At 39.2% G+C, this 23,095-nt stretch overlaps 1 protein-coding gene across 7 annotated transcripts in view; it reads left to right on the top strand.

Moving 5' to 3' along the window:
* Prp4k (Pre-mRNA processing factor 4 kinase) overlaps positions 1 to 23,095 on the top strand; it is a 355,103-nt gene that overhangs the window by 10,888 nt on the left and 321,120 nt on the right. For all 7 annotated transcript variants that reach the window (XR_010859850.2, XR_010859849.2, XR_010859851.2 and 4 more), the window contains exon 3: positions 7,252 to 7,714. Coding sequence is in view for 2 of the 7 variants with exons in the window: in XM_067145757.2 (XP_067001858.2) it covers positions 7,252 to 7,714 (463 nt within the window). In the remaining 5 variants the exon portion in view is untranslated. The remainder of the gene's footprint in view (positions 1 to 7,251; positions 7,715 to 23,095) is intronic.

Below are 23,095 nucleotides of genomic sequence, written 5' to 3' on the forward strand. Positions count from 1 at the left end.
ATTACTTTTATTATTTTCCACAAACTTAAAACTTAAAATTTTATTTACATCGTTCTTTTCTGTTCAAAACAAACCGTCCTCAAAACCAAAGAGTACAAAATCTGGTGGGTGCATTCCATTTAGTCTCTGGATGTAACATACCTCCCACCTTTTGGTTTACCCTTCGATGTTAGGCCCCTTAAAACAACAAGCGTCATCGAGCAAGCAGCATCTTTATTCCCCTGTTAACAGAAAACCAAAATGAACCAATAAAAGAATCTGACAATCATTTCGCCTACACAGTTTAACAAGACAAGAACTTATCACAAAACTTAAGTCCTATATCGTGCAGGGAGTTTCACCAAACGTCCACTTCTCGTTTTCACTTCGTTTTTTACAACAGAAATAACACTTTGTTGCTCATTATCTCCATCATTTTCCACTTGTAGGGTATCCTGCAATGAAGTCATTTCCAGTGGGTACAAACGTTGAATGGGCCTGGTCATGTCCCGTCCAGCAGTCTGCACTCGAACTACTCTTGTGTTGCCATCTTTACCAGGAAACAACTCAATCATTTTACCCAAAGGCCAATCGAGTCTTTTCCTTTGATCAGAGCGTACTAACACAATGTCACCTATCTTTAGCATCCTTCGACACTTTTCTTTAACTTGCGGCTGTACTAAAAGGCTCAGGTAATCATCACAGAATCGTTTCCTCAATTCCTCCCGTAAACGCTGCAGGTACTTGGCCCGTCTTCTGAGATCAGTCTTGTCAAGGCAATCCAGATCAGGGACTCCAATGGGCCGGTTGTCCTGCAGGAACATTGCAGGAGTCAATGGCGCTAAGTTGCTTGGATCCTCAGATAGGTACGTCAAAGGCCTAGAATTTACCACAGACTCCACATTGCATAGGACATTCAAAGCCTCTTCGTAGGTGAGAGAGGCTCTTCCCAATGTCCTCTTCAACATCTTCTTGACCATTTGAACGATCCTCTCCCACCATCCACCCCACCAAGCAGCCGTGGGTGGAATGAATTTCCACTGGATCCTCCTTGAAGATGTTTCCTCTTCTGTCTTATGCCAGTCCAAAGAGTCAAAGGAATTCAAAGCTCCTGTGACGTTGGTCCCATTGTCACTGTATATAACTCTGGGTCGTCCCCGCCTTGCAATAAATCTCCTAAGACCTTGAATAAATGCTTCTGTGGAAAGGTTTAACACCAGATCAATATGTACAGCTCGATACACAGCACAAGTAAACAACAAAATCCAAGCTTTCTCTCCGCCCCTTAAATTCAGTGGCCCAGCAAGATCAACCCCACTGACCTCGAAGACTGACGAATCTTTCACTCTATTTTCTGGCAATGGTGCAGGATCTACATCTATTTTCTTTGACTCAAATCGTCGACATTTAACACATTTTGTGATCGCCCTCCGTACTGTCTTCCGACCTCTTTTTAAGATCCAGTATTCTTCCCTTAATATTCTAAGTAACACCTCAACATCCGCATGAGAATATTGTATGTGGTAGTCTCGAATTAGAATCTCCACAAGTTTGTGACTGGAAGGCAGAAGAATGGGATATCTAAAATTTTCCTCATCAACTCTTTGAACAGTTTTAGTTTTCAGCCTCAGAAGACCATCTTGGTCCACAAAGGTGCAAATGGAGTTCAGTCGTCGTCTTTCAGTTTCTTCCGGAACCCCTGTCTGGACAAGATGCAGGAACCTTCTCTCTGCCTGTGCTAGTTCTGAAGCAGAGAGATCACCCCCACTTTCACAACTGCTACGTTTCAATGATTTTCCAAAAAATAGCAGTATCCATCCTATGAGCCTGACAATTAGAGAAAACTTGGAAAATCTTCTTAGGTACCAGGCATCTCCATTCTCCGCTGAGGAATTGATCAGTGATGGAGATATTTTTCTTCTCTCGTTTGATGATGTCATCATCCACGTCGACCTCTGATGTCGGCCATTCCCCTTCTGTCAACTTCAACCATTGAGGACCCTCCCAGTATTTGGAGTCTATAAGGACTTCTACGGAACAGCCTTTTAAAGGTCAGCTGGATTCTGCTCCCCAGGAACATGCCTCCAGTCTTCTTGTCTCGTCAGAGATCTAATCTCCTTCACTCGATTATTCACAAATACTCCCCATGACTCATCTCTCTTGATCCAATACAATGCCGCTGAAGAGTCCGTCCAATAAAACTCAGAGATGTTCAAGTTCAGACTTTCTCTGACCAAGTTTGCTAGTCGACTACCAATACAACATGCCAGGAGTTCCAATCGCGGCATCGAAATTTCCTTCAGTGGTGAAACTCTTGTCTTTGCCATGATCAGCTGAACAGAAACAATCTCTTCAGTACTGGTTCAGCTTCGTATGAAGACAGCTGCAGCATAAGCACTCCGGCTGGCATCACAAAATGTATGAAAACTCCAGGTTTGTTCAGACCTGCTTACTATGAAATGTCTCGGTATTTTCACTTCAGAAAGTAGCCAAACTTCAGCTTCCCATTTTCTAAACTTCTTTTGTACATCCTCTGGCAATGGATCGTCCCACCCCATATTCGAATTCCAGCTATCCTGAATGAGAAGTTTAGGGAATAAGGTCAGAGGACATGAAAAACCTATGGGTTCAAAAATCCTCTGAGCAGATGACAAGATTTTTCTTTGTGTAACTCATCCAGTCTCATTTTGAGGCCTCACATCACAATACAATACATCTTCCTTGTCCCATAATAATCCAAGAACAGGAGAAATCTTCTCAAACATATTCTCTCTTCCCCTTGAGGTGCATTCCCAGCCACGTAGTTCAAACCTGGCTCCTGAAAGTAGTTTCATAGATTTCTCAACAAATTGGGTTGTTTCCTTCTCTGAATCAAGGGATGTTTATGCAGTTGTCGAAATAGAATGAGCTTTTTTAATAGTTGTGCTGTTTCTTGCAGTTCAGGAGGGCTGTTTTCTAAATGGAGATCAAGAATAGCACCCAACAAGAATGGACTACACTTGAGCCCAAATACAACTCGTCGATGTCGGAATATCTTGAATTTCTTCCTGGAGGAATCCTCCCACCATAGGAATCTCAAGAAATCTCTGTCTGAAGGAGCAATAGAAATTTGCAGAAAGGCCCTTTTTATGTCCAAAATTACTCCAATTTCACGACGGAGAAACCTGATCAGAATAGAAGGAATTTGTTCCAGCAGATTTGGTCCTTTCTCCAGGCACTCATTCAGAGATGGACTTTCCTTCCCCCTGCAAGAAGCATCAAATACGGGTCTTAACGGTGTGGTTGAATTTTCTTTGAATACACTTCTGTGGGGTAAATAGTGACATTTATTTTCAAGGTCTTGAAAGGGTACCTCTTCAATCACCCTTTCTTGAAGCCAATCCTAAAACACTACATTGTATTCCTGATTCTTGTTGCTACTCAACAGTTTGTTGGTTGTCGCACCTCTTCTCAGCAATTTCCAAATTGTCGTGGAGCTCCTCAGATACCTCATTCCATGGTAGATGGACTTCGTAACGGCCATCCTCGTCGATTGAGACAGTCTTGTTAAAATGATCCAAGGTAGCCATGTCTTCTCAGCAGGATCCCTAATTCCCAGGGTGTCCAACTTCCATAAATCAGTGATTGCAGTGTTTAAAGTCAACATCGATGATACCACCATACCGGATGAGTCTGAGAGACTGTTCAGAAATAACCTCCCCATAACAACCCACCCAAGTCGAGTCTCAACAGCCACCGGTCCACATCCCATGTTTTTTATTCTTCCAATGAGAAGTGTTCAGTAGGTGTCCGCTCCTAAAAGAAGTTCAATTTCAGGCGTCCCTTCTCCAAAATCAGAGAGAGAGATTCTTTTTTTTTTTTTTTTTTTTTTTTTTTTTTTTTTTTTTTTTTTTTTTTTTTTTAGTTCTTTCATCCAAGGACCACTTTGGATTCTAGGGACAGTACCACAAATAATTGGTTGATCCAATACAGGGATCTTACATGTGTACCTGCCATCTAAACTGCTCAACTGTATTTGATAATTAAAATGTAGATACTCTTTTTGATTCAGTTCCTCCAAACAGAACATGAATAATGTTTTCAGATCCTGACGGTTCCAGTCCGATGGTATCTACCAGTTTCTTTAATATATATGATCATTGTGATCCACTATTTACGAGTGCTCTTACTACCTGATCCCCTTTCCTTCCTGTGATCTTCACCAACAAGGTCTGCAGAAGAACACCCTGACTACAGTCTTGGTTACCCAAGGTAGCACTGGCACCTTCCTTTTCGTCTTGTGTTTCTTCCACATTTTCCTTGGAAATATTTAAAGGTAATGTTGGGCACATTAGAATAACATGTTTCTTTCCACAGAAGTGACACAGTATATTACCCTTATATATCTTGGCATCATGACCAGGTCTCAAGTACTGAAAACAATACCCTGCTTTCATCAAAATATTCTTTCTTTCCACTAGAGTCATCTTCTGTGCCTTGAAGCACTCTTTGCTCTCATGAGATTTTCTACAGAATACACATACATTTCCAAAATCTTAAATGTCTCCTGTGAACAGACTACTTACTAGCAGTGGCCATGTTTTCACTTCGTTTAACCTAGGTTTCTGCTTTGTAGACTTCTGATTTGCTGTATTAAATCCTCCTTGGGCAAGTGCTACCCTCTTTTCACCTTCCACTTCATTCTCGAGGAATAAAATCAGTCGCGAGAGTTTGTCATAGTATAAATCCTCGCTAGAGTCACTAAAAGGGTGATGGATAGAATTTCTAAGCCATATTGTCAGCAAGTCTTCTGGTAGAGATGACTCAACTAACGGAAATAAGAATGCTGCGAACTTGTCAGCAGTCATGCCCAGAGATTCAAGGGATCGAAGGTGGGATTCTAAGCGATTGTAGAGCTTTAGGAGAGTTAGTCTTTATGTTGAAGAAACATTTTGAATTACAAGTCCAAGTAGTTCGCGAACATAAAATTCTACGAGTAATTCTTCTTTTCCGAATCTACTTTCAAGACACCGAACTGCACTATCATAATTTTTAGCTGTTGGAGGGAAACTAGTTACCACCTCCCTAGCACTACTTCCTTCAACAGTACATTGGATCAAATATTGAAATTTATCTTCTTTTTCTATGTCTGAGTCGTCATGAATTAGACGGAACTGATTCCAAAACCCTAACCAGTCCCTAACCTCTCTGGAAAATTTTCGAAGTTCGATTTCAGCAGTTTGAGTTTTTTCTGTGAGAAACGTACGAAACCATCACTCTTTATTTGATTTCCTTCTTTTGTACGTTGTGTTAATACAACCCACTCAATTCTCTGACGATCTTCATCTACTTTAGCAAGATATTCATTCACTTTATCATATTCATTTGTGTATCGTTCTTCGTCACTCGTCGAGAAGCACTTCTAATATTTTCTCATCAGCATCCTTTAGTTCATTTCCTAGTCGTTCTAGTTTAATAAAATACAATCTTACCTTGTTGGGGTCTGTTTCCGCCATCACCGCATCGTATGTTTTCGTGAACATCGCACTATTGGTTTTCGCAATTTAGTCAACTTATCCATTTCAAATTACTGCTTTGTTCACGTCCCCTAATGTTATGTCGAACCTGAAAATCGACCCGATAAAAAACGGAATTCGTCTGATAGTTACACAGGTGATGACTTTTATTATTTTCTACAAACTTAAAACTTTATTTACATCATTCTTTCTTGTTCAAAACAAACTGTTCTCAAAACCAAAGAGTACAAAATCTGGTGGGTGCATTCCAATTTAGTCTCTGGATGTAACAAATTAAAAGTTCACTCGTATTTGAGTTTTCCACTCGACACAGTTTTTACTGATGACTGGGACAAATGAATGCCATCACATTGAACTCCTGTCCTTCAGATGACTGAGCTCGATAGCTGCAGTCGCTTAGTGCGGCCAGTATTCAGTACATAGTGGGTTCGAACCCCACTGTCGGCAACCCTGAAGATGGTTTTCCATGGTTTCCCATTTTCACACCAGGCAAATGCTAGGGCTGTACCTTAATTGAGGCCATGGCCACTTCCTTCCCACTCCCAGCCCTTTCCTGTCCCATCTTCGCCATAAGACCTGTCTGTGTCGATGCAACGTAAAGCAACTAGCATGTTCTCCAGATGGCTTCTTATAGTGTAGTGTCATTCCAGAAAAATTCAGAACAGCAAGCTTCGTTGATCTCCACATAGACTCATGGAATAGGTCTATCAGTTTTTAACAACACAGAGCACCTTGTTTGTACTTTTGTTTCCAGAATTCTTAGCATGTATAATGTACTTGTATTAATTATTACTCACCTACATCACACGTAACATTTCATTTTCATTTTAAACCACACTTCATATTGTAAAATTATATTTTTCATAAGACTCTTACTGCTAGAAAACATGTTTTAGGATTTCGCCATATATTTTGTGTATGTTTTAATATGGCTGATGTTGACCCCGACTAGGGTTGAAACTAGTCCCATGTAATGTAAATACTGTAAATACAACTTAGTATTGAATAGGTGGTAAACTATACTGTGCATTATTTGTATGTTATCTCAGTTCAATATGAAGTTCATAACCTTTAACGCTCAAGCGGTATCGAAGCGATCTCTGATGTTGTCTCCCTTTGTTTTTAATTTCCATTATTTTAATGTTTCATTGTGGTTTCTCTGGTGAATTTATATCATCAGTATGCATCATGTGATGTGTTCATTTTCTGCTGTAACTCATGGTGTGCATAGTTTGTGTTTTTATGTAAATTTAAATGTCAGATGTTGGCTTGTGACATCATAGTTTCATCGTGGCTGACCTTCAGCAAGTTGAAGGGATGAACTATGACGTCATAAACATGGCTACCATGGCAAGATAGTCTTAGCGCTTGGCAAATATTTGCATTTAATAATTACTTACACATTTTGAAAAATCATAATATTTGCATCTAAGTTCCTTTTTTGGACATGGTAGAATTTGCCCTTTAGGTTAAAAAATTTCTGAGGCCCGAATTGGAGATAGTCGGCTTGTGTAATGGACCCCACATTCTCATTATACTGAATGAATAGGGTTAGAGGTCCCTGTGTTGTAGGTGAGAGTTTTAGTGTATGCTGTTGTGCAACTTACGATGTAGTTTTAGTTTTTTTTTTTTGTAGCATTCTGAAATACTTTTCCTGAAAATGCTCCTATACTATTGTAATTTAATCTGTGTTTATTTTATTATTTACTTGTTCTAATTTAAAAAAATGTATAACAACACCTTTTTGTTTATTCAGGAAACACCATAAGAAAAGGAAACATAGAAAAGAAGGAGAAAATGAGGAGAGTTTTCTTCCAGAAGATACTAAGAAACACAGTAAACAGAAAGAAAATATTTCTGTTAAAATATCTTCTGGAAGCTCGAAGAGAGAGGTGAAAGAAGAAGTTAAACTTAAAGGAAAGGATATAAAAGACGATTCCAAAGTGAGAGAATTGGATAAAATAGTGTCTAAAACTACCCACATTCCTGATGTAGTGAATGGAGACAGTGCTTCTCACAGGGAAATTAGTAGTAAGTCAATTAAAATTCTGGAAATACCAAGAAGGAAAGACAACCCAGTGCTGGACACTGTGAAGCATCATAGTGATGAATCATCAGAAAGTGAGGAAGCTGAGGTCAAAGTAAAAGATTCTGATTCAGATATTGATATTACTGTGATTGAGGATGATATTGACCTGGAAGATCTCATGCGGCAGAAGGTAATAATAATGATTTATGTGTGTGCAGTCTTTGGTAAATTTATAGGCTTGAAATATGGTAACCTTATGAATTGGTTAGATATTATTGTCCATAGACATGCTTGGAATATGATTGGATGATATTTGGTGTGCTTCATCAATAATATAAGCAACAAAGAGCTTACAGTCTGTAACTCTAACTGGTGAGATAAACTGGGTATATAACAAAGAGTTCTTGAGGTGTATGGGTCTTTGATTATGGTGAGAGTAAGATATGAATACGGTTAGCATACCTGCCAACCCTTCCGATTTACCCGGAAACTTTCCGGTTTTAACTCGTCTTCTGATTTTCCGATTTATTTTTCATTCTTCCTATTTTTTACCAATATAACATCCAGTACAGTCAATACTCTTCCCCTAGGATAAATTCTTATGTGCTTGTGTAATTTACCCCACCTCATTTTCAAGCGTTTTTATTTTGCGAGTGTATCGTCCGTCGCCTTCGTGTATCGTGTTTCTTGCTCACTACAGCAGCATGTGTGCTTTACGGCTGGGGATTCAGGACGACAATCGTCCTACAGGCAAGAGGAGAGTTAATCGGCACGAAAGAATGAGTTTCTTAAGGCGGCTACACACGTTACTGTATAACAGTGCGATTTAATTGCAATGATGAACTGCGCAGTAAAACTGAAAGCCCTATAGCCTTCACACGGTACAGATAAATGCGTCGATTGACAGTACTCATCAGACATTTATCAGAGGAACACGTCATCTACGGACGATGATGACATACTAGCGGTGTTGGGCCTATGTGTGTGTATAATGAAAAAGCAAAAGAAGACACGCCGCGTGTGGTGTAAAGATTGGCTACTACAGAGAGAGCAATATTCACACGTAAATTTTATTAAATGAGTTACGCTTCGTACCGAAAGATTGGCACAATTATTTAAGAATGGCTGAAGAGACTTATCTACACCTTCTATCACTGGTTACTCCATTTATAAAGAAAAAGCATACTGTGATGAGACAAGCTATATCTCCTCATGAGAGATTGTCCGCTACCTTAAGATATTTAGCCACGGGTTACATGTAGAAGTTCTTGGGGTCTCTTGTTCACATAAGAAGTCCAATAGATGAAATTACCACAAACGCGGAGTGTATATCTCGTCAGTGCCTGATCCTGTTATTTTAGATTGTTTAACTTTAACTTTTTTGTAAGAACTCCGAACACTATTAATCCTTTTTTTTTTTTTTTTTTTACATCTATGTCTCTGTTGGCTTTGCAGTCAATTAATTTTTATTTTTCAATCAACTTACTGTAGGCGGCATCTTTCTGTTCCGATTGTGTTAATCATTTGACTTTGTCTGCCAGAGACAAGATTAGTTTCTATAGCATTCTGTGAAAGCTTCTAAATGCTCACGATATCCGCTTTGGTCTTCCTGAGACATGTTGTGATAACTTGTAGCACGCACTATCTTAACGAGTGACTCACTTGAACTGAGCAATCGGCAATTGCTACAGTCCACACATTGCGATAAAACTGTGCAAACGCAAACGACACAGTTTTATTGGTTAGAAAAATGAACTTGCTCCGATGAACTGTGCAAGCAGATATAACTGCAACAATTTACCGTCCACATGTGAGATAAATCTTCACAGTTCGGTTGCTGCAGGTAAATTGCAGAGTTATACAGTAACGTGTGTAGCCGCCTTTATTGTGTGGTTCGCGCACTAGTAACATCGTTTCTGTGCGTAATTTATTTGGAGTTGAAGGCCACGTGTTATTTCTAGCGGTTTGTGCTTTTCCCCGTGTCAAAGTCGTATGTCAATAATGTACGAGACATGCCGATCTGTTTTGTATGTGGTAGTGTCGCATATTTCAGTGCGTTTTTGTTTATTCTTACTTCATAATTAGTTCACTGGAATCCTTTCTTTACTTGTTAACTGTTTCTCACAAACCGCAAATGCCGTATTGCACAGTTAATGTTGCACAAAATTCGAGTTACATAGTATTTTTTGCTTCAAGGGAGGAAATGTTTGCTTCGAGAAATTCGTATAACCGAATTTCGGGAATAGAGAAATAAATACATGTGAAGAATGGGACAAATGGCCGGAAAAACTTAGTTTGAGATACTGAAAATTCAAGTATAGTTTTGAGATATCGAGGTTCGACTGTATTATTATTATTATTATTATTATTATTATTATTATTATTATTATTATTATTATTATTATTATGTATGTATCATAAATTAGAGTGATTAGGTACATTTTCAACCATATTAATGTTTCTTTTTTTAGTTAAAGAATTAAAAAATCTTCTTATTTTTGATTTCTAAAAGTTGGCAGCTATGGGATAGCCTTTCAGTTGAAGAATGCTTGTTCTTTGAGGACTATTTTTGATACTGGAACCGGACGCCACTTTATTCCAAGTTAAGGTTGTGTTCTTGGGAAAGGTTTCTGCAATTTCATTTAGAACTGCTTTCCAATGTTTTGCCAGTCTTTTTGCAATCACGACATTAGTGATAATACGCACAATGTCACAGAGTCGAGACATATGAGGTCAAGTCTGTAAATTCCCAGACTGATCTTGTAAATAGTTCATTCTAAATGTGAGACACTATTGGTCCCCATCACCTTCAAAGTGATCCATTTTTGAGGGAGGAAACCACCTTCAAAGGGATCCATTTTTGAGGGAGGAAACCAGGGTTATGTTCTTGTTCAAAAACTGTCAAGTCAGGAGAGCAGTATAGGCTGGTGCATTGTCATGGTGAATGAACCACGTGTTGTTTCACCACTGATCAGGTCACTTTGTCTTCACATTTTCTCATAGATATTTGAAAACTTGACATAGAAAGCAGTTTTTTTTTTGACCTGGCGGAATAAATTCTTTGTGAACAATATTCCTCTTTGATTAAAAAAAGGAAATCAGAATGCACTTGGGATTGTTTTTACTTGCCTTGTTTATTTTTTTGGTCCATGTGACTCCTGGACTTTTCCATTGTCTTTTGGTTTTCAGGTTGTATGCATAAACCCAGGTTTCATCACTCTTAATGGTATTGAAAAGCTTGTTCTTCTAAGTCCGAGCACACGTCAAGTCTTTGTTGCTTTTGATTCTCGCTTGGGAATCTAGTGCAACACATCACAAGCGAAAATCTTCTGTTAGAATTTTGTGGCTGATTCTATAATTGATTCACACAAATGCACCAACTTCATCAACAGTTTTGTGACTTTCTTCCCTGATAGTCTGATGCATTTTTGCAATATTTCTGATGAAATGGACACTGGGTGACCAGGGTGAGGTTCTGCCTCCCCCTCCCCCAAAACTGGAAAAACCATTCAGATGTTGGGAACATCCCCAAAAGCTGTCTTCAGCATTTCACAACATTCGGAAGTTGCTTTTCCTAGCTTGAAACGGAATTTGTCGCAGACTCACTGTTCATGTACGCAGAGAGCATGTAGTTACCAACAGAAGTGTAACGTTACTTTTGATGCACAGAACAAGCTGGCTTTCAGCACACTGACTCATAGCACGACGATACTGCTTTTGGTGGATAGGAATGATGAAAATGCTCCACATGAGCATGGGAAGTACAATCTGGGAATTAAACAACTAGATCTCATACAACTCTAGGGCCCGGCTTCGTCAATAGTTGTTAAATGAATACTATAAGTTATTTATTAACACCATGTTCCATGAACCTACTACGCTGGCGTAGCCGGGGGAGAGGTGATACTCCCATGTGGCGCGTCCCAGGTGACGGATAGGGGGGTCCTAACCGGCTTGCCGACGGACTTGAGGGAAATAAAATACCTCTCGTGGACCAAACACACAACCCCCTGTGGGTGGGTGCCGCAGACGAAGAATACACCCACGGTATCCCCTGCCTGTCGTAAGAGGTGACTAAAAAGGGGCAACCAAGGGATGATTAAATTAGAACCATGATACTACTTGTAATTAGTACCACCACGCAGGGAACACCATGTGTCGCTTTTACTTACCCATAGTACCACTGGTAGTTGCATAATAGGTTTGTGATTAGTATCGACAGTGTGTGCTCAGGATGCATTTTACAGTACTTGTGATTTGTACCAGTATGTGAGGAACACCACGGGATAGTGCGAGTCCCTGTGGTTAGTCCACTTATGTGAAGAACACCATAGGTTTGCATTGCCTGTAAATAGCAACACAATGTATGAAACACCATAGGTCTGTGTTACATGTGCGCATTCTTCTTCTTCTTTTCTTCATGGGGCCTCTAAATATGAGTTCCTAATTACCGTCGACCTCTAAGATCTTTTGCTACCATATTTTTCCTTCATTCCCACCTAGATATACTTGCTCCCTTCACAAAGCTGCAGGTTGTTCTTATTGGTTCGCCTTCGATTTTTTTCTCTCTCTCTTCACCTGGTAGTCCTAGAGTGGAGAGTCTGATTCTACCCAGCGCCTCACATTCGAAAAGTATGTGTTTAGCTGATTCCTCTGCTTCATTGCATTTCCTATATATGTTGTCTCTTATTACTCCAATTCTATGTAGGTGTTTTTATCAGATGGCAGTGTCCTGTCAACAGTCCTACTACCCATCTTATATTTTCTCTGCTGAGTTTCAACAGTTCTTTAGTATGCTTCTTGTTTGGTCCTTTTATTAGTTCCTTTGTAAGCCTGCATCTGGAGTATTTTTCCAGTTTTCCATTTGTTTCTTTTGTACCCATTTTCCTATGTGGTCAGAGATGCCAACTATTACGATTCAATCGTAATAATTACGAATTACCCATCGTAATTACGCCTTTACGTATCACACACCACAAATTACGATTTGTTGTTGATTTTTAGATCTAAGTGTATGAAGTGTTCAAAAAGATGCATAAGGAATGCCATTACAGCTTGACTTCTCAGAATATTATTTCCGGATTTCTCAGTAATCATTTATACCCCTTTCTTGTCCCTCGATTAAGAATATTTAGAGTTTTCACACACCGAACGCAGTGTGTGCTTCCAGTACCGGAAATATAGGCACCTGTGAACTGGCATATCTTGTGGAGTGGTTGTTTTTGTTCCTCACATGATCAGACTTCCATGCAAGTATGCAAGTTCTTTTTCTTTGTTTTGGCGGCAAAGTGGTGACAAACTTCGTTTAATTATGAATACTGTGTGCGTGACTGTTGAAGAAGTAGAGTAGAGTAGAATAGAATGGAGTACGCCCATCCCCTAGTTCCGGCTTCCGGAATTATGGGAGAGAGCACTCTTTTATTGCAATTTGTTCAATTTTGATACATGCTTAACATTTAACATTTTCCTCTTACATTTGTTTAACTATACTGAATAAAATTTGTTTTGTCCTAGACGTTAGCATTGCTATATTGTCTAGGACAACATGTATCTTACCTTAGTTTATTTATACACTTAAATTAACGAAAAAATGATAATTATCAAACAATGTAACTGCTCACCTTGCGGCAAACTAACATGTTGAAGAAGTATTTATTGCTATTTTAGTTGCCAAATTTACATATATTGCTCTTCTGGGATATATGGCAATCGTGTGTTATGAAATGCGAAAGGTTTGAAATAATGAAGCGATTTCTTGTGCAGGAAAATACATGTGATTACGTTACTGTGACTAGTTACGCTAGTAATAAACCAGAAATAGTTCAAAAATTTAGGGACTGAGCTCGATAGCTGCAGTCGCTTAAGTGCGGCCAGTATCCAGTATTCGGGAGATAGTAGGTTCGAACCCCACTGTCGGCAGCCCTGAAAATGGTTTTCCGTGGTTTCCCATTTTCACACCAGGCAAATGCTGGGGCTGTACCTTAATTAAGGCCACGGCTGCTTCCTTCCCACTTCTAGCCCTTTCCTGTCCCATCGTCGCCATAAGACCTATCTGTGTCGGTGCGACGTAAAGCAACTAGCAAAAAAAAAAAAAAAGAGATATTAGGGAGGAATACTCGAAAGAATGGCCCTGTTTACTGCGTTCCTCAAAATCTAATTCACACATGTTTTTTAGTGTGTGTAGCCGCGATTTTCCAGATGCGCATGATGAGGAAGAACAAGACTGAATCCCGCGCTAATATGAACTCCAAACTGTTGTAAGATCTCTAAAAAAGAAAAATCTACGACCCCCCCCGCCTGGGCTTTAGCGGCTGCATTACGAATTGCTTTTCTTGAAAGTTGGCATCTCTGTGTGGTATCGGGCTTGTCCGTAGGAAATCCCGCATACAGGTTCTGGGCCTACAAAATGTGTTTCTGCCCCTTTCCTGGCCAGTTTATCTGCCTTTTCGTTTCTATCTATACCTGCGTGCTCTGGTACCCATATTATTTTGACGATGTTGTACTTTGAGAGCTTCAGGGGAAGTGAGTGGCATTACCAGACAATTCTGGATGTTAACTACCTCTGGTGCCTTAATGGCCGCTTGGCTGTCCGTAAAAATGAAAATGTTCTTATTCCTATAGTTCATTTTCAGATTTTCTTCAAGACATGTTGTGATAGCTATCATTTCAGCTTAAGAGACTGTAGTGTGTCTGCCCAGGCTCATCTGGATTTATCTCTCAGGTCTTCCCCCGTTGATCCCTCCTCCTGTACCATCGACAGTCTTTGAGTCATCAGTCCACCACACTATATCTTCTTTTTCTGTATTCCATTTGTTGATATCCCAGTCTTCTTTTTTTATTAACTTTGTCTCAAACAGTTTTTCAAAATTGTACTTTGGCATCATATGATCAGAAGGCTACTGTAGAACTTCCTATGTTACTACTTACATGTGTGCATTACATTATTACCTGTGAGTAGTACCATAATATGTGGAATACCGCAAGTCTACGCTACTTTTGATTAGTACCGCAACATGACAAATACCATGGTTCTACTTTCCTAGCGATAAGTACCATTATGAGGGGCCGATGACCTAGATTTTGGACCCGTTTAGACTACAAGGATCATCGATTCAGTATTGTGCTTTAGAAGCGGTCCCTTGATCAGTAATAGTATTGTTTAACACTAGTTACTGGGAATGTGAGTCATTGCGGGTCGGATCCACTGATTGTTTTAACTTCATATCCATCCATTCATTCTTCTTCCTTCGGTCCCTTGATCAGTAATAGTATTGTTTAACACTAGTTACTGGGAATGTGAGGCATTGCGGGTCGGATCCACTGATTGTTTTAACTTCATATCCATCCATTCATTCTTCTTCCTTACGTTCTGAATTCTGGTCAGTGGAGGATTATGGATTTTTACTTGTCCTTACATTATTCGTCTAATTTCGTGCCATTAGGAGCCGATGACCTAGATGTTAGGCCCTTTAAACAACAGGCATCATCATCATCATCAATGCCATGTTAACAATTAAAAAGCATGTTAAGATTCTTGCATTTCATCAAACTTTCCCTAAGAAATAAGAGTTACGAATAGTGCAAATCTAGAAGGCAGTGGCTGAACCGTGTGGTTTTTCAGTATACGATAAGAGTGTGTGAAATATACCTAACAACAAATCTAAAAACACGTACACGGGGGCCAATACAGATATTAAAGTATTATTACAGATCACACTCTTTCTAAAACAAATGTTAGTAGAAGCCTTTTATTTTGGACCAGTGCGTAGGAATTTCAAGACATTTTCTGTATCCGTAACTGTGCTATCACAAGACAAATATGCACTGTGCTGGTCAACTTCATACAATTATTTTTTATCCAGATATAGGCTATCATGCGACAAATATTCGCTACCCTTCACTGTACCACTCAACACAAAATAAATTTCTAACTTCTAATAGAATGCGAAATACAAGCACTGTATTTTGTTATGGTATAGTTTGTGCATTCCTCATTAACACATTCTCCCGCTTAGCATGTCGAAAATTGAAAGTCCTGATTCTCACCGTATTAAAGCTATATAAAAAAATACCTCATAGGGTCACAAATTTTTGTAATTACTGCTTAGTACGGTCACATTTTTCCTAGCCTTGAAAAAGTTATTTGTCATCTCTTGTGGAAGGAATGTGATTTCCAACTAGGGTATTATTCTGTATTATTCTGCAGTCTCACTGCTAACCGGCAAGCAAAACTGAGCATTTCTGAGGCTACGGCTTGCTCCCCGAAGGTGCAACTTATCCTGCGAAGTTCAGAAACTCAAAGCCTTTTCCTTTTATCACACAGCTGTGGTAAGGGCATTTACCCTAGTTGGAAATCACATTCCTTCCACAACAGATGACAAATAACTTTTTCAGGGCTAGGAAAAATGTGACCATACTAAGCAGTAATTGCGAAAATTTGTGACTCTATGAGGTAATTTTTTTATATAGCTTTAATACAATGAGAATCAGGGACTTTCAATTTTCGACATGCTAAGCGGGAGAATGTGTTAATGAGGAATGCACAAACTATACTATAACAAAATACAGTATTATTTATCTTCCCTTTTGTTATTGGTCCCTCTTTCTTATTGCATAGCATTTCTCTAAGTTTGTGAAATTACTTTAAATGAAACGGAACTTCCTCAAGTAAATGCTTGCTAATCAAACTGATACGACAGCACAAGACAATGGTGTTTCCCTTTATAAACAAATGTTGATATTGCAAGATAATTCCTGCTGCTCTCATTATCTATAGAATAAATTCAAGGACAAAAATCAAACCCTTATTCATGCAATTGGACATAAAATAGTCATATCATAATTGTTGACCTGAAACAAAATAAAGCAGTTCCATATTTAACTGCATAATTGTTGCTTGTTTTTTTAATTCATAACTAAATTGTATTTTATACAAGTTTAAGGTGCATGTAATACTTGCGTGTATACATAAAGATAAGTAAAATAGTCGAAATCATAATTCATAATTTATTCGTAACAGTTCTGCGAATGTTTCTCCAATCTGAAAATAAAAATGAAATTATCATTGATTTTAGCATTAAAGTTAAAATATTAGACTTGCAAAAAATTATTGCATTGTTGTGAAGTACGGACTTACCGGTAAACAATTTTCTCCAAGTTTTCTGTGTCTGTATCGCTGGCTTCGGTGTCTGGTGTGGTATCTGATGTGCCATCCTCGCCGCTGCTGGTACCAGTTTCAGATTTTTTTGTCTCTTTTCCACACTGTGTCACCTTCTGATCTGTCCAATGAGTTTGAAATCCCAGACCTTTTGAAGCTCTTCGAGTCTCGTTCAGGTGTTTAAGATTCCAACTCTTTATTGCCCATGAACAAAACAAGTCTTTTGTAATCTCCCAACAGCATAAGTGGATTCTGTATGGACATATGAATCTTAAATAAACACTCTACGTGGAATAGAATAATTAGGTATATTATTTTCCATTAATTCTCACTTCAGTTTGCAATTTGTGATATAACAATGAGAAAGTAGGATTGAGATGGTAGTGGCCATGGCCTCAAGTAAGGTACAGCCTCAGCATTTGCCTGTTGTGAAAATTGGGAAACAATGGAAAACCTTCTTCAGGGGTGCTGGCAGTGGGTATCTCACTGAAACGTGAAACAAACTGCATTGCAATACAAAGCTACAACTGGTAGTCCTGTACAGCTAAGCCATCGCTCCAGTTCCAAGATAATTGGATGATCCATTATATAAACTATACAGTATTAACCTAAAAGTGAGAGTAGAAGGTGCGAAATATGGCGTGACTGCTGCTGAGTATTTTTAGATCTTATTTCTGGTAGTGAAAGGGATATCTTTCCATTAGAGTGCCCAAGTATACACAGAGTTTAGGGTCTCACTGCCTTGTGCAAGTAAAAAAATAATTAGAGGACTTTACTCGAGAGCAAGCAATGTGCAATTGCTCATGTGAGAAATATCCTGAGAATTTCCTAGTCCTACCTCAGCAGTAGTTATAGTTTGATTTTGCAACATATTCATCGACATAGCAAAGCAGAAACTTATCAGGAACTAAAGTTGTGTAAATTGGAAGGGATAACTGCTTGGAATTAGGAGGGAATATGGGGTGTAAATACAGTTTCAACCTTTCTAGTACATATTAAAATATGAGCCTCAGTAATATTGCTGCGTAAAGACCTTACTCTCAGATGAGTACCAATGTTTAATTTCAGTGTGTCTAGGTTCCTCAAGAGTATTATTGGCACTCCTGTAATTTCATATGCTGGCAGGTCAGAATTAAGGAACATAACTGGATAATGAGCCGCATTATCGTCTTTCATGACCGAGTTAATTGACTTGTATTTGCTTTCTTCGCCGAGAATTCTCAGCATGATTTTCCCACTTATTATCGTTCATTTTTCAGAACCAGAATAGCTTGTTCAAAAAGCCACGTATTGCAAGTGCTACTGATATTGTGAATGCGGGAGACTGAATGATGTTTGGCCAAAGACCCCACAATGGCATTATTATAGTCAAAACCCTGTAATGTTCTGTTTACTATGTTCTATAGTACCTCACTGAAATCCTCCTCTCTCTGACTGCCAAGTTGCACATACATGTTGGTTGTGGAAAAGAGACTCTCAGTCAGCGTTCGTTAGTATTTTTCAATGCTGGGATTGAGAAGCCAAAAATTGTCGTGAGGAAGTATTAACAGCCCGAAGTATTCAGTAAAAATGTTATACTTACCATACTCCATTAGTCAGATGTCAAAATACAAACTGAAGAAAGAGGCAGAGGGTGGGGAAATTTAATGATTTTGTGCAACTTATATGAACTTGAAATCCAGAATTGTCATTTAACACATGCTTACCTCATGCATCTCATTGTATTCCCTTCTTCCCTCACTTTCTTATCCTACACAGGATGCGAGCTCGAAATCGGGCAGTATAATGTCTTCAGTGAATCTTGTCTGCGCTCCGTCCAGTCTTCTCCCAGCTGTTACAGCTGTTGGTGTCTGATGGAAGTGTGTGTCATGTCATGGCTAACATTTTAAAGGAACTAAAAGGAAAAGGTAATAAAGATCTTCAGGCTGTGGTGTTTGCAGACGATGTGGCAATATGGTATGAAACAGAGGAGGGAGTGCAAAATAATCTGAATGCATGGTGTAAGAAGTTTGATGATTATGGAATGAAATTGAACCCATCAAAAACAGTAGCATTGGAAATCAGCAGACATAATACAGAATGCAACATAAAACTACAGGACCACCAAGTTGAAGTAGTACACCAATTCAGATATTTAGGAGGTGTAATGGCTAGTAATAATAGAGCTGAGATAGAAATAACAAACAGAGTAACCAAAGGCTCTAACTTTTACAGTATCGTTAGACACCTACTATGGGATGAGAAGGTCCCACAAAGAACAAAAGTGATCCTGTACAAGTCATATTTCATTCCCATCCTTATATATTCTCTGGAAACCTGCACACTAACATCAAAGGATTGTAGTAGAATTCAAGCCTGTGAAATGAAATTTCTTAGAACTGCCCTCCAAAAAATACGACTTGATCATGTGAAAAATGATGAGATACCTAGGTCTAAATGAATCGATGGAGGAAAGACTTAGGTCATCTAGCCTTAAATGGTTTGGGCATGTTAAACGAATGAATAGCACAAGGTTACCATGTGCTTATTTGGAAAAGAGAATAACAGGTAGAAGACCAGCTGGAAGACCAATGAAATGACGTACCATATTTACTCGTGTATTAGACCTCCCCTGGCTTTTCGAGACAAAGAAAATGAAAAAAAAAATCTTGCCTCTAAGACCCCCCTCGGTTGGTGCACGCATTTCAGTAGGCTTGGCAGGCTGATGTACAATAGCAACTTCTGGCTCAGTGGGGAAAGCAACGGGAAACTACCTCACTCCTCATTTCCCTAATACGCCTCTTCAGTGACACCTAGGCCATCTATGACAGCTAATGGTGAACCTGTTGAGGATCCAACCAGCCTTCGGGCTGAATACCCAACATACATACAAGACCCCCAATATAATTCGTCAGAGAACGATGACGATTACGCTTCGAAGCAGGTACAAGTCTTATTGCAGCTCTGATGACATCGCCTTAAATGGTTTGGGCATGTTAAACGAATGAATAGCACAATGTTACCATGTGCTTATTTGGAAAAGAGAATAACAGGTAGAAGACCAATGAAATGACGTACCATATTTACTCGTGTATTAGACCCCCTCGCGTATTAGACCCCCCTGGCTTTTCGAGACGAAGAAAATGAAAAAAAAACTCTCGCCTATAGGACCCCCCCGCGTAATTCGTCAGAGAACGATGACGATTCCGCTTCGAAGTGGGTACAAGTCTTATTGCAGCTCTGATGACATCGCACAAATTTGTGAATAGTTTCGTCCGTACGACCTATGTAATGAAAAACGCATGCAATCCATGCGGTTCATCTGTGTTTTAGAAATGTCCGCCTCTGTAGTGTAAGTCTACTGCAGCTCTGATGACGTCACACAAATAGATGAATAGGCCTAGCTTCGTGTCCAACCCGCACATTGCAAGCATGCATCAGTCATGCTATATGTCTGTGTTTTGTAGTTAATAATGTCCGCCAGTGTAATGGCTAGCACAATTAGTTGCTGTTTTCGGGGGTCTGACTTCGATTCCCAGTACCATACTGCCAGAGATTTACGAATGGCAGGAAGGCTGATATGCGGTAAAAGCGGTACCTGTAACTCCCCTCCACTGGGTTAAAAAGAGCTGTATCACCTCGGGATGAGGAAACGAGTTTACTTTAGTTGAGAAATATTTGCGGTTGTTGCTATTTATACAGCAGGTGAGATGATTAACAAAGTGGTCGTTTAATATCTCGTAACTCGGGCCATTATAGGTATATATTTAGAGAGAAGTAAGTTTAAAACGTGATAAAAGCTATCCAATTAAAACGATCGTTTTACTCACCAACGTACCTAACAAATAATAATAATAATTTTATGTCCCGACGTACTTTAAACGATTTTTGGAGATGCCAAACAAACCATACTAGGGTATGCGTTAATAAAAAAAAGAGACAACGAACGTACAAAATTAAACATTATGATAATAAAACTCATTACCGCCACACCTGTAGATATCCATAAATTCGGTATATTTTCCTGTTATTTATTTTTATTTTTTCCGTCGAACTTTTGGCACTATCAGGGCGATAATATACCTAACCTAAACAGTGTGGTCTGTCTTATATCATGGGCAGCTGTTTATGCAAATCCTGATGTGATAAATGTAGAGAACAAGCATGAAATATACTCAGAAATAAGGGTCTGTGTTTCAACAGCTGCAGTTATCAAAAGAATGTTACCAGTTACTATGTATTACATTCGGAAGTACAACTCGTAACATGCGCTAGTTATCAGCTGATGGTTTGGCATGTCTTCTACCGTACGGCTTTATTCGGAAGGAGTGGCTTATGCTACATATACACCAACTGGGAATATCAGGAGCCATCTGGGAATAGATTTACACTGTTTAGACTCTATAGTCGGCAACAAAATTATTTTTAAAAGGTTCAAAAAGACGGGACCTTGTATGCTCTTGCCTGCAGTGAATGGCTCAAAGGGAATGAATGAAGCATGGCTGACGCAACTGACGAGAGATAGCAGTGAAGGTGATGTCACTTAGAATGCCGACACGCCGGTAGCAAGGCAGGGAAGTTGGCGGCGCAAGGTGATAATTCAAATGAAAGCAGTGATCAGGTTTACTGTGTGGTAGGCCTACTACTGAACTGACAGAGGCAAATCACTGGCCAGTAAGTTCTTTTGTATCAATATTTAATTATATGATAACACGATACCCTTATCCCTTTCTTCTACGGGATCGAGTATGAAGCGAGACAAGTCTTCTTAGCGAGTTTTTACGGCCGTATGCCCTTCCTGACGTCAACCTCACCAGAGGAATTAATGAGATGTAACGAATGACGTGATATGAGTAACTAAAACGGACTTTTATATGTACCGTAGGCCTAAAAGTCGTGTTCATATTTTATCTTTTTACGTTTAGAAACACTGCCTTCCGACGAAAATAGGCAGTATAACTTACATACATTCTAAGTTTGTTAAAAAATAGTATAGAATGTTTATACGTACAATTTTTAGCTCTTTTTTTAAACCTAGAAGTCATGTGTTCGCTGCACAAAATTTTGAGTATCACATATTGGAAACCCCCCCCCCCCTTATTATTTTTGGCTGTAAAAGTGGGAAAAAAGGGAGGTCTAATACGCGAGTAAATACGGTACGTCTTTTAGTGCCAGGAGTGTCCGAGGAAAAGTTTGACTCGCCAGGCGCAGGTCTTTGGTTTGACGCCCTTAGGCGACCTGCGCGTCGTGATGAGGATGAAATGATGAAGACGACACATACACCCAGTCCCCATGTCAGCGAAATTAACCAATTATGGTTAAAATTCCTGACCTTGCTGGGAATCGAACCCAGGACTCCTGTAGCCAAAGGCCAGCACGCTAACCCTTTAGTCATGGAGCCGGACTGGAAGACCAAGAAGAAGATGGATGGATCAACTGAGGGAAGTCGTGGAGAGAAGAGGATGGAATTGGGAATCTGTCATGGACAATAAAATCTTTTTGAATAGGAAACTTTGACTCTCATTTTCAAACACCCTACCCGGCTCGCTGGAAAGGCAAACCGATGATGATGAGGAGGGTGGATGGGGGTGGGGGTATTTATACTGGTGGTGAAAGAAGAATTTGTAAGCTACAAAAAAGTTTAGGATGAGGAACATGAAATTCTTAGTGTAAGACTCATCTCTTAAAGACAAGTAAAGACAACTTTATGTTTTTGGGGTGTACAAATCTGGCAAGGCTGGCAGTGATGCTGATGCAGAATTATTTGATAAGATAATCACCTATGTGGGGAACGACACTGAAAGAAACATTATTGGAGCAGGTGATCTGAACTTGTCCAATGTTAGCTGGGAAGGGAATGCGAATGACAGAAAGCATGACCAACAAATGGTGAATAGGTTATTATGGGAAGGACTGCTGAATCAGAAAGTGACAAAACTAACTAGAGGGGAAAATATTCTAGACGTGGTGCTGATAAAACCAGATGAGTTCTATAGGAAAACTGAATTGATAGATGGTATAAGTGATCATGAAGCTGTCTTTGTCAGAGTTAAAAATACAGTAAAATTTACATTTAATGTGTTAGCAAGTTGTAGTGTATGTAGTTACTTAGTTACGGTTGCCAAGAGATATTATGTTTATGTTTTGTCCTATTGTTTTGACTCTGTGTCCAGTTAAAGAAGTTATGCACAGAAGGTTGTTAATGTGTGGCGACGAGGATAAAAATTATTATATTCTGATGAAGTTTAGATGCACTGAAACCATACTGCACGAATTATGACTACACCCATTGGAAATGCAGGAACTGAATTGTGGATGATAGAACACACATCAAGTGTCATGCATGTTTCAGGTAACTGTATTGGCTCCTTATCTGAATATCACTGCAGAGATGATTGGAATACCTATCAACAGAGAATGGAACAGTATTTCATA

Source organism: Anabrus simplex, chromosome 4, assembly GCF_040414725.1.
Source record: "Anabrus simplex isolate iqAnaSimp1 chromosome 4, ASM4041472v1, whole genome shotgun sequence".
Classification (NCBI taxonomy): Eukaryota; Metazoa; Arthropoda; class Insecta; order Orthoptera; family Tettigoniidae; genus Anabrus; species Anabrus simplex.